The 18,108-nt window shown below is 38.8% G+C and overlaps 1 protein-coding gene across 2 annotated transcripts in view; it reads left to right on the plus strand.

Moving 5' to 3' along the window:
• Positions 1 to 18,108, plus strand: part of Csmd1 (CUB and Sushi multiple domains 1) — a 1,398,492-nt gene that overhangs the window by 719,674 nt on the left and 660,710 nt on the right. For both annotated transcript variants that reach the window (XM_057752269.1, XM_057752268.1), the window contains exon 4: positions 6,388 to 6,582. In XM_057752269.1, coding sequence (XP_057608252.1) covers positions 6,388 to 6,582 — 195 coding nt within the window. The remainder of the gene's footprint in view (positions 1 to 6,387; positions 6,583 to 18,108) is intronic.

Consider the following 18,108-nt stretch of genomic DNA (forward strand, 5'->3'; position numbering starts at 1 on the left):
TTTCAAGTCTCTGGACCAGAAACACAAGTGACTGTCACCTCTGATGTCTGCAACATCCTGTGCTGATTGGCTGGCCATCAGCACTGGCCACAGCGATTCAGCGCACTCAAGCTTTACATTTTCATTCTGATTTGACCAAACTTCACCTTCTATCTGGAAGTGCACATCTCCATGGCTTCCACTTAGCTCTCAGGGGCTCTCAGGACCATCCATAGTGCTGCTACTTAGCTTACAGCCCCCTCCCTTGCCTAGAAAGAGATTCTGGGGTGAAAAAAATTGAGAACACACACTTCGGGAACCTCAACAGTATTGTCATAATTCCACCCTGTTAACATCTCCCCTTTTCTTGCCATAAAAGAACAGATTCCAGGTCTCAGGATCTGTAAACCTGGCTTCTGGTACTCCTAAAGACCACATAATCAGATTTCTCTTATCTTTTGGAAAGGGTCAAAAGAAAGGGGTGAGGAACTTTCTCTTACCAACTGCCCACAGGCACACAACTCTGTGTCCTATCCTGTATGGGCATTTGAAGATTGTTTATTTACTTATTTATTTAATTGGCTTAAGATAAGAGAAGACTATCAGGGAAGCAAGGTGTAAGCAATATCTGCATGAATCCTGATGCACCCAGTTTCAGGATAAGTACATTATTGATCTGGTTAGGCCTCATTCATTGTGCACAGTGTGCCGAAAATGCCAACATTCCTTAAAGAATTTCAATGCTACTTGCTAGCCTTGTGTCTCCTTCATTAATGAATATTAACGGTGGGTTTACATATACCATCATACGTTCACTTTTCTTTGGGGCAGGGATTTAATATGACATCCATTTAATCTCTTAAACAGTTGGGTTAAAGGTTTGATGTGCTAGCCAATTAAGTCACTGAGTTGTGACTATATGTCCTTGTCAAATCTGAAGCCTTGCCGAGAGAAATTCCGTAGCATAATTAGAGTGACAACCCATGTTCCCAGGCCTGGGTGGTAACTACCCTGATGTCTGATGGAACCCTGCCCTGGGAGCTAAAACTTGGCCTGCAGTTTACACTGCCTTTAAGCCTTAATGTTTAAGGAGATCCTTTTGTATGACCTAATGCCTGCTCTGTGCAGAATTCTCATACTGGAAGACTGGTTTCTTAGGCTCCCTATGGGCCAGGAGTTGCTTTATCCAAGCAAGGATTGAAGAAGATTAAATAAAGAGGTCAGTAAACTCAGAAAGAATTTGCTAAAGAGTTACTGTGCACTTGTCCCTGCAGGAGATGTGAGAAGGCTTTTTCCCCAACATCAGGGAAAGTGTCCAAAGAATAGTTTAAGCCAACTGGCAGAAATAACAATTGGGTTGAATATAGCTGATTTTAATTTTGTTTTCTTCAGACCTGAGATTTCTCTGTATTGGCGACTTTTCTCCATCTGAGCCTTGGATATTTGCACAGATTAGTTATCATTAATCTATTTTTCACAATCCAAAACTTTTATGAGCTTGGCAATGGCTTAATAATATGAATTTTTTTCATTTTCGTTGTTTGTAGCCAGAAATAAATTTCCTATTAAATCTTCTTTTTGATTGTTGACATTACTTCTCCTAAAATTTGAAAAACCTAAAAGCATCCTAGCACTGGAGAGATGACTCAGTGTTGAGAGCCTTGAGTGATCTTCCCAGAGGGCCTGGGTTCAGTTCCCAGCACCCACACTATAGCTCACAAACACCTGTTATTCCAGTTCCAGGAGATATAATCCCCTCTTCTGCCCTTCTTGGCTCTGCTAGCACATGGCTCACAGACAAGTGGACACAGACAATAAGTTAATAAATAAGGAAATGCTTAAAATTAAGTACTCAAAAATAAAACAAAGTTACCTGAAAATAAGTATTCTCAAACACTAAGTCCCAAATGTATAAATGTGTGCTACTTATAGAAGAGTTAGATTTCAATCATTCTAGTTATAATACTGTAAAATTATTTAATTCATTTTAATACTTTGATGCCTAGGTGTGTGTGTGTGTAGTATTGGAATGAATTAATTTAAAGTTATGTATTGTCATTGGATTCGGTATTTCAAATATGATATTCTATCCAATTAATTTTTATTTTTAATTTATGTGCATAAGTGTTTTGTTTGTATGTATGACTATATCACATGCATATCTGATGCTCATGGAGCCTAAAACAGAGTGTCAAACCCCCAGAAACTCTAATAACAGATGCTAGTGAGCTAAGATGTGAGTGCTAAGATCCAACTCAGGTCCTCTGCAAGAGCAGCAAGTGCTCTTAACCACTGAACCATCTTTCCAGCATTCCAATATTTTCTTAAAACCTTTTGTGTGTGTGTGTGTGTTTTCACAAAGCCAGTGAGGTATGTGGTCCTCAGACTGAGGACATGTTCTCTGCGTTATTACAGATTGAGAATTGTACTCTGCGTTATTACAGACTGGGAACGTGTACTCCGTGTTCTGCCCGTTGTTGGACTTGTTTATCTGAGCTACTGTATGCTAAGCAAGAGCCTGCCGAGGTCCTTTTTTTATTCTAGACACGTCATACAGAGACACCATAAGCCTTTCCCCCCTTGTCAATCAATTTACACCTAGCAGAACTACTCTCAGCTGCTTACAATCACGCTCATAATTGGGTCAGAAGGAACAGATACTTGGAGTCTGAAATATCCACCCCAGTCTTCACACCTGCTCCGCAAAACAAGCGCTGATGAGTCATTCTCACTGAATAAAGAGCGACTAAGAATTACAGAGGAGACCCGAGGCCACTTTCATCTCCCACACTCCCTGTCCTTTGAAACCGTGTCCTGCCTCACAAACATGGTGCTTGATGTGCGGTTTTTGAATTCTGCTATAATCAAGTTTCAAGGTGTTAAGGTGAAGGTGACCCCCATCAACAGGAACAAAGAGGGTGGTGTTGAAGGGGCTCCAGAGCGGGAGAAGTAGCGCTTGCCAATCTTCCTGCATAACAATCAGACTCCTCATGTGCGAATGGTGTTCAGCTTACCCACAGAACTCCCTGGATCCACAGGCAGCAATGGTTTCACACACACCACCCCTATATTCTCGACCCCAGCCCTCAACCCCACCCACATATATATATTATATGTATGTATTCGTGTATGTATTATATATAATTCATATATGTGTATATATAATATGCGTAATATGTTATATATAACACATATACAAATATATGTATATTATATGTACCTATATGTATATACATGTGTGTAAGTATATATGTATACGAGACCTTTGAACTTGTGAAGTATGTGCGCATTCCCAAATCTTCTCTCTCCTTTCTTCAGTGAAGAATTGTGATACATCAACTTTTTTTGTGCAATAGACAACAAAAGTATCTATATCAAAGTGCATTTGAAAAACCATTTTTGTTTTGTTCTGTTTTGTTTTTGAGACAAAGCATCTCTCATCCCTGGCTATGCTGGAACTTACTTTGTAGACCAGGCTGGCCTCGAACTCACAGAGATCCCCTTGCCTCTGTCCCCTGATTGCTGGGATTAAAGAAGTGCGTCACCACACCTGGTTGAAAAACTATTTCCACAGTATTAACTATGCAAGCGTTGAACAAATTGCATTCAACTCCAGAGTGCATCTGTTGGTTGTCTGCTTAGGCCAGCGATGCCACTTGTAGTTCTCCTGAGTAGGTCAGAAATATTAATATATTCACATTTATAACACGTGTCTTTGGGGAAACAATTCATCTGGACATAGTCGATGAGTAAATAAATATGTGACTTCTTGCAAGAAGTACTATTAGGAGATAATTAAACAATAATTATCTTAGCAGTAAACCTCATACTCCAATTTGTGTCTCTGTGCCCAGCTGGTTTCACATGTTCTGAGTCCTCCAGGCTCAGGAGCACTGAGTGGGAACGAAAGACAAAATAGCGTTAATTTGATGGCCAGAGTATATGCACCACATTTTCTTTCTTCACTGAAAACCATTGTCATCCTGATCATCATCATGTGTATGCACCCACGCATCAAGCACACATGTGGAGGTCAGAGGATACCTTCCTGAAGTCTGTTCTCTACTTCTACCTCCATTTGTGCCCCAGGGGTATGACTTGGCTCCTTAAGCTTATAGGACAAGTGCTTTTCCCTGGTAATCCTTCTCACCAGCCAACACCTCATTTTTTTACCCACTCATTGGGTAGTGCACACCTGGACTGCTTCTGTATCTTGGAAGCTGTGAATACCATTGCAGTAGGGGGGAGTGGAGGAGATTCCTGACATGTTGACTCCTTCTCCTTACATTATCCTCTGTGTCCAGTGATGCCTCTGCTAAATTCCCTCATGATTCTAGACTTTTATTTTTTTTTTCGTGGTTTTTACTACAGTGGCTTCATTCATTCACATCCATACCCATAGGAGATAAAAGTGTTCATTTTGCCAGGTGACACACACCTTTAATTCCAGCACTTAGGAGACAGAGACAGGAGGATCTCTGAATTCGAGGCCAGCCTGGTCTACAGAGTGAGTTCCAAGACATCCAGGGTTACACAAAGAAACCCTGACTCAACAAACAAATGAACAAACAAGCAAACAAAAAGTGTTCATTCCTATGCCTCCTCCCTATAGGGATTATTCTTCTCTTCTCAAAGGAGTCCTTTGACCTCAATAAGGCGATATCACATTATGGTTTTGATTTATAGTTCTGCAATCACTGAGGTTATATATTTTCTTCTAATACTTCTTGGCCCTAAAAACATAAAAGGAGACAACTCATAACACCCTTTCTGTGAAGAATGGCAAAATAGACAATTGACTTACTGATCTATTTTATCTAAACTTCTAAACATTTTATGGAAACTGCTTAATTAAATGTACACTACAGTATTTGTAAGTAGTGACTTCATTTCCATGAAGGTAATACTAACCACCTATAAACTCAATTTTGCTCTCTAAATATTTCTGGATGGCATAATTAATGCGTTATTTAAACCATGTAATAATGTATAGGCATGCCTATAAAATTTCTAAGAGCCGCTCTTCCTACACACACACACACACACACACACAAGTATGAAACAAACACTCAGAAAATAACTTATTCCTTTGACAATTGGTTTTTATTTGAAAATATTTTATAAAATAGTACGTTTCTTGGACAACTTGGCAATTTCATAGAAACCACTGACTTTCTGGTAGGATGCTGAGTTTAGAGCAGAAATACGAATACATTTGTCTTTCATCCTTATAGCTGAGTGACGGATCAGTTCCGTCCCAAATTGTGTCCTTTGACCAGGGATCTCATCACACTGAGAGTCCCCTATGGAGGTAGATGAGATGAGGATCTTTGAAGGTGACAAGAAAGTTCCGGAACAAACAGAATCAGGAGCCCAACTTTGAACCACAGATCATTATAGGACTCGGCTTAGCAACGCAAATGGAGGAAAGGCTGCTGTGGATGCCTGGTAAACAGACCCTAGGGCTGAGCAGCACGATTTCTCAAGCTGATGGCTCAAGAGAAATTCTTTTACTTATCCTTTAGCACAAATCTTCTTCATGAAACATGGATTGAGTACCAACTAGTGCTGTGCATCAGGAGTGGTAGGACTGCTGAGGTCTGAAAACAAATACGCATTTGATACTGTTTAGTTGTATAGAGCAGACGGCACTGATGCTAAGGTCTGAGGATCAACATGCATTAGATACTGGTTAGTGATACGTGTCAGGCGTGGTACTGATGCTGAGGATAAATACGCATCAGAGACTAGTTAATGATGTGTGTCAGGTGTGGTGCTGATGCTGAGGTCTATGAATAAACATGCATTGGATACTGTTTAGTGATGTGTATTGGGTTTGGTGCTGATGCTGAGGTCTGAGGACAAACATGTGGTATGTATCAGTTATGGTGCTGATGCTGAAGCCTGGGAGTGCACATGGATTGGATATTAATGATATGTATGGGACAGGGTAATGTTGCCAAGGTCTAAAGATAAACATAGATTGGATATCAATTAATGTTTCATATAAGTAATAATGAGGTCTGAGGTAAAATCTACAAAGGCATGCATCCGTGCCCCAGCTGTGACATTATTTCCTTAACTTGTTGGCTCTTCCTATATTGTGTGAAATCTTATTATTACCAAAATAATCTAGGTCTTTTCTGTAAGACAGTATGTTAATACAACTATAGTTTCATCTTTTAACCAAAAGCATTTATTTGCACTTTTCAAACACCATTATAAAAATGTGTCAGGGCAGATATTCTAGACCCCAAACACATTCTCTGTTTCGCTCTTAAGCATGTTGAATTATTTTTCTACTGCAAAGATTTACTGATTTTAATAGTTCAAATGTAAATTTTATTTTATGAAATAAATGTATCTCCATAGAACATTTTATTTAACCTCTTTTTCTCCTTCCCACAGTTTTACCTAGCCACACGTGTGGAAACCCTGGGGAAATATTGAAAGGAGTCCTCCACGGAACAAGGTTCAACATCGGCGACAAGATCAGATACAGCTGTCTCTCTGGCTACATCTTGGAAGGTCACGCCATCCTGACTTGCATTGTCAGCCCTGGGAATGGCGCTTCATGGGACTTCCCAGCTCCTTTCTGCAGAGGTAGGTTTGCCTCCTGTGCGCCTGAGAAGGGAAGCCTGAACCTAGCTAGCGAGTGACTTTGTAGCTCACATTGGTAACTTTACACCCACTTAAAAAAGGGCAGTATTGGAAAGGGTGGCCCTTCATCAACCCTGCTTTCCAAGGAAGTAAGACACAGCATGGAGGAAACCTTGTTAGGACCCTAGCTGTATCAGCAAGTTAGACCCACTGTTGGACCTCAAATACCCATTCAGTCTCCTATCCCCTTCACAGGATGTACACATTTCTGTTCATAGAGACCCCTTTGCCACAGTATCCTGATAGGCTATAAATTTATAATCTCCTTATTCTTCTGTCTTTTTCTTTATGGGTTTTCCCTCTGTAGCCTCACATTCATAGTGCTCCCACTGCCTCAACTTCCTGGGAGCTATAATTTCAGGTATGAGCCACTATTCCTGGCTGTTTAAAAATCAGATTTCATGTTTCCTTGTTTAACACTTCTACATTAAAACAAATTAAAGACAAATAGACAATTCCATCTCATCCCCTAAAAATGCTTCCAACACTCCAGCACTTGGAATGAGGTAACCGTGGTGGAATGGACTATGTCCCTGAGTCCATTCAGGGTGGATGCCTTTTCCCAGTTTCTGGAATGTTCAGCCTCTGTGGTAAGATTAGTTTACTACTATTGTTGTTGAGGATGTGTGTATCAAATCTTAGGTTCTCAGTTCTTAAAGGAGATTCACCTTGCTGGTGTAGACATAAAAGGCCAGGCAAATACTTACTGCATTTTTAATGAGATGTCAGGAAAGCAGCTAAACAGTCCCTATGGTGTGAATCTCATACCCACCTGCCAGTGGAGCTGTTACCACTCATGTATCAAATAATTCAAGAGATGATTACTGGATGTGGTGACTCACCCTGGTGATCTTGGCACTTGGAAGACTGAGACAGGAGTATCAGGAGTTCATAGTCATCATCTGCCGCATAGGGAGTTCGACATCAGATTGGGCTATAAGAGACTACTGTCTCAAAAATAAATAAGAAAATAACAAGCCGGGCGGTGGTGGCACACGCCTTTAATCCCAGTACACGGGAGGCAGAGGCAGGCGAATCTCTGTGAGTTCGAGGCCAGCCTGGTCTACAAAGGGAGTTCCAGGACAGGCTCCAAAGCTACAGAGAAACCCTGTCTCGAAAAACCAAAAAAAAAAAAAAAAGAAAAAGAAAATAACAAAACAAGAGTTAATTAACCCAATTTGACTTTACATCTGTGCTATTCTGCCAAGCACTATATCAATACATTTATATTTTAATGTATCTTCTTGCCTGGATCTTCTGCTGTCCGGTGTTGGTGTTTGGTGAGCTCTCTGTGATGCTAACGATTTTGTGACCATAGATCCATATCTCTGTAACTAGGAATGGTCAGATACTATGTCAGAGGACCTCATCCTCACTGAATCTCCAACACAGGGGTGACATTAGATCCATGTCACAGGGTGGAATCTGAAGGGGCCAGGTAATAAAGGATCTAGGCTCAGGTAAAAGTTCAGAAACAGTAACCAGGGCTTAGCACATTTAACATATTATTTTCTTATTCCTGGAAAAACTCTGTTTTCTCTCCCATGTCTCTATCAATCTTCCCCAATTGCTCATTTTCTCTGAATGTTCCTAGAGATAATCATACTCTGCTTGATGCTCTTGCTGCAAGTCCTTAGCTCTGTTTTCTGTCATCACAATGGAAGTGTCCTCATCGTCCAGAGCCCGGATTCCTTTCCCCTGGCTTTTCCACAATTCTTTTGAATAATTGACCCATTTGAAAGACAGTGATCAACTCCTTTGAAAGACAGTACTGTTGGGATGTCCCCAAGTGCCATTCTTTTTTCTCCTTCCTTCCAACTGTGGTTGCCTGTCATGGGATAACCTGGAGGTTACTAAGTTGCTCATTGAATCATTTTCTGCACTCTGTAGACCTCATGCTTCATTATTTCCTCCGAACTGTTTTTTCTGCCTTCCATTTCACCCCCACTATATCATCTTATCTCAATGAATATAAAAACAAAGTTGAAGTGCCTATTTTATTTATTTTGTGTTGTAAATTAATGACTAAAGACTACTCCTGCAACAGTCTGTAACCTCCAGGACATAATCTCAGCCTTGAGAATCAAGAGTTAGAATATCCTTATTTTCTTTCTGCATGAAAACTTGTTTAACCAATTTGAATTTTTCTCCTTATACCTTTTTTTCTCATATTCTCTGTATGCATCTTTTTTTCAATATAAGAAAAAAGATAAAGGTACCTTTTCTTAAGATAAAGGTCTTTACAATTCTGCAGCTATATATTTTCTATAGTTGAAGTCGGTATAACAACCTTTCAATAAATCTTTCTTGTTCTTTAATCAAGCTTTATTAGGTCCTAACTTTGCCAAGGAAAACACATGCTTCACGGTCAGAGGTTAATGCAGTTATATTCATACTCTTCCTTTCTTAATTCATGACCTGGTAAGAATTCAAAGTTTCAAAGTTTATAAAATAAAATAATTTGAGAGACATGCCACTTCTTATTGACTGAGATAACTCAATAATAAAGAAAAAGTCAATGGTCTAATGCTGATGAATGTGTGGCCGTAGCATCTCCAGAAGCCACACACACAAAAAAATAAAACAAAAAAAAAATCTCAGCAGTGTGGGTGAGCTGACTTTTGAAAATGAAATGAGTATCTTTTCTGATTCCCAAAAGTTCTGGTTATTTAGTTCCAGCAAGTGTTGGAGACTCCTTCCTGGCAGTCTTACTACCAGTAACACCACGGTATTGAGTCACATGACCTCTGGCCAGCATGATAAAATTTTATTTTCCCTTTCCAGCACAAGTGTCGAACTGACACAGTAGCACCTACGTATGTGTACCATATACAGTTATGGGATTCTCATCACAGTAACATCTGTAGTCATAAATTTGTGGGGTCGGCACATGATAAAGTGAGGATCACAGCAGCTTGGAAGGAGCAGCTCTTCAGAACATGAGCTCAGGTTTCTGCCCTAGGAGCCATCTTCCAACTTCATCACATTCCTCAAGTTTTAACCCATTTCAAGTTTTAACCCATCTCCTCTCGTCCATCATCAGCATCATCATTCATCACCGCTGACAGGCAGATCATTTCACTCTGCATAAAATGGTGTGTCTTCAGAGGTGAGAAGTAAAGGTGGCCCCAAGACTCCAGAGGCAGTCTGGGAAGGCCAGTCACCTGTCAATCAAATACCTTCATAACTTGCCTTATTCAGTCATAATGTTAGGTGCTGCTGGATCCAGCATACTTTGAGCTCATGAACCCTGTAAGAAAAATAAAGGCTTCAAGTTCAAAGCAAAATATATTGTGAAGTTTGAAGCATCAAAAACAGACCTGGCTGTCCAGATGGATCCAGGATTAGACAAGAGAGAAGGAAGTAGACAAAGGCATTGCTCATAAAATCCTTCATAGGAAATGAACCATGTAGATGCCATGTTTGCAAGAAGTAGGCTCTTATTCTTTCATTGTGGCCTCATCCTACACTTGTGATCACCTAGGCAATGCATGGACATCAGAGGACATGATGGCTATCACATTTGATGCCACATCTCAACTGTTGCAAGTTGCTACAGAGAAACAAGCCACCCAACTATCTCTCTCATGAAATTGATAAGCTTTTCCCTAGTTATGGACATGTGTAATGGGTTTTCTGGGTGGCATTGTTGCTTTTTTGAGGATACTCAATCCTTGCTAGAGTAAATATATCAATTTACTTCCTGGATAACCATCACCTATCATCCATCATGTGTACGGATCCACCCTTCTCTGCATCCTCACCACTAATTATTTACATGTCTATTTGTATTCATTTGCTCACATCATCTTTCAACAGCAGTTTTTCTAAGTCAGGTGAATTTAACCTGCTTGTAGTTACTATTTGTGTTTCTTGAATTGCTGGCTAGTGGTGTAGTCTGTAATGGGAAATGTCCATTGAAATCACCAGCTCAGCTTCAACTTTATCATTTTTTGTCATTATTGTTGTGACGGTTTTCTGTAATTTGAGTGATGTACAGATTCTGATCGTTTTTCCCATCTCACTTGGATGCTGTCGAGGAAACATCCCTTGTTCTTCGGAACATCTCACTTTCATGTTTGCCTTCCCATGTAGAAGTTTCACAGAGTATAGCCCACTTATCCACTTCTGTGGGTGTTGCCTGTGATTTGGGGATCTTATCACAAGTATCTTGGCCATTGCTCTGTTTCCCTCCAGAAGTTTCACCATTTCCCATTTTACCTTTAGGTTTGTAACAGTTTCTCTGAATTTGTGTTCTCAAGTATATTCTTGAGAATACAGCTCAGTGATGTGCTGTGCCCCCAACCTTCTTCCTGTGAGAGCCAAGGCACAGGAGATGCCAGAGCAAAGGGAAGTTTGTTATCCACAAAAATGACACGGAGGAGTAGGATTAAGAGATAGCTCATGGGGAAGAGCATGGGCCACTCTAGCAGAAGATCTGAGTTTGGTTTCCCGTGCCACAGAGAGACTCCAGCTGCATATAATTCCAGTTCCAGGGGTTCTGACTTTTCTGGATAGTGTGTGTACATATACTTGTGCAGGCTCACACATATATGCATAAATAAAAACAAATGCACCTTTTGAGATGCTATTGGAAGATGGGTGGTGGTGGAGCATACCTTTAATCCCAGCACTCAGGAGGCAAAGTTAGGTAGGTAGATCTTCATGAGTTCAAGGCCAACCTGGTCTATGAAGTGAGTTCCAGGACAGGTTCCAAAGCTAAAGAGAAACCCTGCTGCGGAAAAAAAAATGCTATTGAAAATATATACATCTACAAATAATTGATAGATGATAGATGGGTAAGTAGGTAGATATATGGTAGATAGATTATAAGCAGATAGGTAGATATGGTAGATAGATTATAAGCTCACTTCTGGGTCCTCTATTCCATTCCATCATTTATGAGTCATTTTGATCACTATCACCCTGAAGAATTATCTAAACCAGGTCTTGCAGTACCTCCAGGATTGTTCTTTTATTTAGAATTACTCTGACTATTATGGGATGAGGCTATTAAGATGCTTTCAATATTCCCATGAGGAAAGTCATTACAGGTTTGTTTATGATCCCATTTAATATAAAAAACACTTTCAATAATACATTAATTTTAAAATATTGGTATTACCTCATCCATGAAATGGGAAGTTTTTTTATATATTCTAGTGTCTTCTAATTTTTTATTTGATTCATTATGTTTTCATACTACTAGCTAAGTTCATGCCTATGATTTATTTATTTCTCTATTCACTGACTTGTTTATTTGCTTATCTGTGGTCCATCTTTAATGGTGCTGTTTTCAAGACTTTATTTTCAAGTACTTGTTATTGCCATACTGATATTCATGGGCTGATTTTGTAATATGTTATTTTCCAGGGTAGTTACAGTGTTTAAGAATTTTCAGGGTAGACTTTAGGACATTTTAAGAATAGGAAGATATATAATCTGAAAAAAAAAGACTAATTTCACTTGTTTTGTTTGCCGCTTGTATTTCTTTTCTTTCTATTCCTTCTTGATCAAACTAATATTTTAAGTACTATAATGAGCACAAATATCGCATGAAGTTGGGCTCATTCTATCATCGGTTTGGGAGACAATGTGTTCCAATTTTCTCTTTCACTGTGATGCAAATATAAATGTGTGTGTGTGTGTGTGTGTGTGTGTGTGTGTGTGTGTGTGTGATATAGAAGTATAATCTCTCTGTTCCTAGTTTCTTTGCGGATTTTATCATGCAGGGATGTTGAAGTTTGTCAAAGATTTTTCACCTATTGAAATGGTCATACACTTTCTGTCCATGACTCTTTTAATGCATTGTTTTATATTTGTTTATTTCTTAGAATAAATTGATTCATCCTCATATTTCTGATATGATGCCAATTTTGATTGATTGATTTATTAAGACAGAATCTCTCTAAATGACCCAGGCTGGTTTTAAACTCATAGTAATACCCACTCCTGTTTCCAAATTTCTGGTTCGAGCCATCACAACTGACTTGAAAACTTTTTTTAATATTTGTGAGTTACTCAAAAAGGAAAACAAAACAAAGTCTTTATGGAGATTACAAATGTAGGCATCGCATATAAGCCAGAATGTTCCAGAGTAATTAAACCAATAGGATGGATTCAGACATAGAGATTGAAAGAGACATGTAGGCATTTCTTAGAGGTGACCCCTTTGGGGGAGAGGGCTTATTCTATTTCTGAGCCAGAGAACACTCTCAGTCAGCAAGGACAGTCAAGGCTCATGTTCATTCTGTAGAATTTGTAGTGATGAATCCAATGTCTGATGTGTCAGCATTGTGTCTAAAACTCACAAAACGATGAGGCTAAGGCCAGTTCTGACTTCCTAGTTTTTCTAGTTTTCCTCTACACTCACATACTCTGGTGTAATTAAAAGAAGGACATTTCATTAGGTGGTTGTTTGTCTGCTTCTTTAGAAGCATGATCTGTAAGCACCAAAATATCATTGGTAGGAATGCTCTGCTTATTCAGTGAAGGTCTAGCATCGTTTCTGTTTGTCTAAACATGTGCATTTAAGATAAATATGTACATAAATGTGCCAAAACATGGTGTCACTGCTAGAAACAGTTTTAGGGAGTAGAGAATAGGGCAGCTGTTTTGGTATTTTGCAGAGGTGACTTACTCTATCCATTTAAGGACAGTATAGACTCTTAGAAGCTTACAGTTTGGTAGTACACAGCCTACACAAAATCTCTTGATGGAGCTTCAACATGTGCCATTCAAAGATGACATAAGCTTCTACTCTGACGATGGGCAGCCTTTCTCAGAAGTTACAAACACATGGAATCTCCATTTATCACTGACTTTGTTTGTAGAATCCTTAGCTGAATTTTCCAGAATTAAGAAGATAGGCAAAAAAAAAAAAAAAAAAAAAAAAGTCGGCTTCTGAGAGGGTGAGAAGGTGAGGTCAAAAGATGATATGGGACCCCATGGATTTTAAAATTCATAGTTGTAGCCAGGCAGTGGTGGAACACGCCTTTAATCCCAGCACTCGGGAGGCAGAGGCAGGCATATCTCCATGAGCTAGAGGCCAGCCTAGTCTACAGAGTGAGTTCCAAGACTTCAAGGCTACAGAGAAGAGAAACCCTGTCTCAAAAAAATAAAAACAAATAAACAAACAAAAAATTCACTGTTGTAAATAAAAATAAGTGCAAGCAAGGAAAATATACTGATTGTCCCAAATATACAACAAGGGGTGATTCAGTTATAATAGTGGGCTTCATGGGAATGAGACTTGAGTGGTCTGTGCCTCTCACTGGAAGATGGGAAAGTGATGAAGGTGGCCAACTTATGCCAGGGCTGGAGAAGTCGAAGACAGAGGAATATAACCACCTCCTGAGTCCCATGTTCTGGCTATCCTTCATTTTTACCCACGCTAACATATTGACCAGGTAAGGGAAGTGTGTATAACACAGAGAAGACAGTTTGTAACAGGCTTATCTTAACTGCTTTCTACTGTTGTGGGAATAAAAACATGGCCAAATCAATGTTGGTGGAAAGGGTTAGAGTTTGCAGTTATACCAAGGGAAGACTAGAACCCGTAGTCGAGAGCCGATGAGAAAGCCATGGAGAAGTGTTGCTCACTGGTTTGCTCCTGTGGCTTCCTCAGCCTTGCTTTCTTATCACACCCAGAACCAACAGTGCAGAGGTAACATCATCCACAGTGAGATGGACCCGCCCAGATCACTCATTAATCAAGTCTATGTTCTACAGAGTTGCTTAGAGGACAACCCTATGGTGACACTTTTTCTATTAATAGTTTTCTTCCCAAATGACCCTTGCATGAATTAAGTAGCCATAGTATAAAACCTAGTCAGCACAGGGGTCAAGACATTGTAAGGAGTCTTTGAAATGTGACCGCCATTACTGAGACAAATAGGAGAAACCTCTGTTCACACTGGGAAGTTAGAGTTTGTCTAATCCTTAATGCATGCTTTAACCATTATTATTCATTTATTCCTCACAATAAGACAAGAATGGATATATGGTGCTCCCATTGCATAATAAACCAAAGTGGAGCACTGAGAAAGCAACAAACTCCCCCAAGCATCCACCACCAAGTAGTACAACTTAACTCAATACTAGGTATTCTGATTTCAAGTTCTGTGAAGCCTAAAGTTTTTGAGAATTTCGTATATTAGTACTATGTTTATATCTTTTCCCCTATCTCCTCCTTCAATGCTTCCTATGTACCCTAACTCACTTCCAAGTTCATATATTTCTTTATTATTGTTATTATTATGATTATGCATACATCATATAAAATCAACCAACTTACTGAACCCATTCAGTTCATGCTGGTTTATATATATACTTTTGTAACACACATACACACACACACACACACACACACACACACACACACATATATATATATATATATATATATATATATATATAGAGAGAGAGAGAGAGAGAGAGAGAGAGAGAGAGAATGTGTGATTAGAGCCTATTTGGAGTTGGATAACCTCTTGGAGGACTTATCACCAAAGAAAACAGAATCTCTCTCAGCATTGATTGTCTCTAGTTCTTCCTGTAGCAATAGAGTTTTGTGAAATTTACACAATGTGCTCTGCAAGGCATATTCTTGGATTTTTCTGGCTGCAGCTTCCCTGTTCAATCTAGAAGGCACCATTCAGCAACAGGCATCCTATATGCTTTAAGTAGGAGACAGACTGTGCTTGCCTTTGCAAATATTTAATTTTGTAAAATTAGCATTCAGGAATGATGAGGTAATTCCAACTGGTTTCAGACCCAATCTTGGTGTACACATGGGATGATCGTACAATGTGGCTGCATTCCACCTTATTTTAGTGGCTCATTAAGTAGTTTTCAATTCTTCATAACATGGCAAAGTCAGTCTTTTAAATCATATTATGCTTGATGTTTTGAACTGTGTACATAAAAGAGATTTTAACTAGACATATAGCTATCAAGGGGCACTTTAAATTGAGAATAACACTTTTGAGAAGGTCCAAACTCCAGGAGGGAAAACACTAATCTGTGTCCCTCGTTGACACCCAAAGTCATTTCCCACTCACAGAAAGCAATAGAGCTGGGCACATTTGTCGTTTAAAAATATTGTCTAATGCCTGAATTAACTCAGGCAGTTCAGACTTGTTTTATGGGGTCAACCTTTTCTTGAAATGGAAGATTTTATAGGAATTCAACATAGATAATAGATATAAAAAGTTATTTCCCCAACAGAAATCTTGGGTGAGAGCCACACCCACGCCTTTGGCTATGCTGCCACATTTCCACGAGGAAATCTTATAGTGATGGTGTCTAAAATGCTGAATAGTTGATGGTCTTGTATGTGTTGTGTAATAAATTTCATAGTAAAATATTATCCCAGCAACTTTGATACTAAGTTGTTCTTTTTTGGTAAGAAAGGAAGGGATGGGTTTTAAATATTATTTTTAAAAAATTGATTGCCATATTTTCTGCATTCAAAGTACAAATTTCTATAAACATAACAAAGTTATTAATAAATCCATAAATTGTTGATGGTGTTTTTATTTTTTATCAGCGTCTAAGGGATGAAGAAAACTCTGCTAGATTAATATATCTAAATATTGATGAGAATGATTTAGCTTTGTAAAATAATCAGTCTTAACATTTTTAGTGCCTCACTTATAATAATTATCCATCAAATGTGTATTAAGACACAACGTATTTTCATATGAGCTATGTTTCTATTAGAGACCCAGACAACACTTGAGAACACATTTCAGCCAGGAGACACAGCTCTACCTGAATTGCCACGGTAAGGGAATTTAGCTTTGATCCACCGCACATGCATTTCTCAGAGCTGGAGATGCCTTTGTGAGGACTATGCACCACAGGACTCTGATAACTCTTCTCATTATTATGTCTTCCCAAAGCAAAGGCAGATAATTTAGCTTAGAAAAATCTGATAGCACTTTCTTTATTCACTTCTCTTGCAGTTTTTATTTTTTTCTTGCAGAAAGCAATTGTGTGAAATATATCAAACTGAAACAGTTTTAAAATAATATTGCATTATCTCAGATCAAATTGCTCAATGTAAACAGACCATTGGAAAACTCCATGAATATCATCCCCGCTTTAATAACTATAAATAAGTCAAACATCCCCTAACTAATAGCTCTTTTTGACTCAAAGTTACTATACCATTTTAATATGGTATTGTGTCTCATAATTGGCATGTCCAAGCAGAATTGGTGGAGCATGAATTAAATTTACTGGGTGTTGTACAGGCAGGGTCCCCAAATAACCCATGTGAATAATGCTGGAGTTATCACTTGTTACAATTGAAACCTGTCAGGATAATTATTTATCAGCACCTTGGGTGATAGCAAGCTTCCTACAAGCAGAGGGCAGCCATCCACAACAAATGCCAGTGGTTCTAAGACTGAAACCTCTAAGTTTTTAATTTTAAAGTCTCAGCTTCACTCATGCTGTTACAGAATTTCATTTACTTCTTTATCAGGTGCATTCAAAACAAATATTGTACGTGTGGCTTGGGGGCCCTGTGGAGTTTTGACTCTTTCCTCATTCAGTTGCAGCCAATCAAGAAGGGTTCACTGTGATGTCACAGGCTTATAGTTCTCAGCTGTGGTCCTATGACTTAGGCAGAAAGGAGCCGTCCGTGGTGCTGAACCGATAATAGCTGGTCATGGCCCTGAATCTTATAGAATGGTGGAGAGCAACAGAAGACAGCGTCCTAACTCACAGGCTGCAGAGGAGACTTACAAGAGTGGCTGTCAAAGCCTCATAGGTTTCTAAAACATAGAAGTATTCCTGGACTATGAAAACAATCCAAGAAATGTGGATCAAATTTTTGATTAAACTGTTAAATTTAAATTTAAATTTAAGTTCTTCAACCACTCATATCACTGTGAGAGCACAATACTTAACATTTTCTGATCTTCTAATGCCTACTATTCATAAATTGCGATGTTGTAAACTCATATTTTTGTCTTTGTGTTTCAAACAGCAAATGTCTTACACTTGGTATATTGTGCAATAAGCTCTTTAAATTGACTAACTTTAACATGAATTGGTGGATCTTGTTATTATTTTATGACCTTCTTAACATTTCATAGTTGGTAATTTTTTTTCTCTACACTGACAATCAAAACTCCATCCTTGGAAATTGTGATATGGGAATAACAGAAAGATTTTCTCCTAAACTCTTGTGTCTGTGGGCTTATGACAAATTCTTAGAATAGTTTTGAGTCAGATTACTAGAGTTCCACAATTCACCAGGTTAGTGATTATTGATTTATACGATGTATTCATACAAAAAGCTGACAGTTTTATAGTAAATTTACACATGTCAACATACTGTGCAGTTCCATACTCAATAAATAGTGAGTATCAAGGTCTGTCTTGCATCTCCCTATGAAAAGCTTAATTGCATTAAAGTGCATTATTTATGTGTTAAATCCAGTTTCTTGTCCATTGTAT

The sequence above is a fragment of the Chionomys nivalis genome, chromosome 20 (genome assembly GCF_950005125.1).
Source record: "Chionomys nivalis chromosome 20, mChiNiv1.1, whole genome shotgun sequence".
NCBI lineage: Eukaryota > Metazoa > Chordata > Mammalia > Rodentia > Cricetidae > Chionomys > Chionomys nivalis.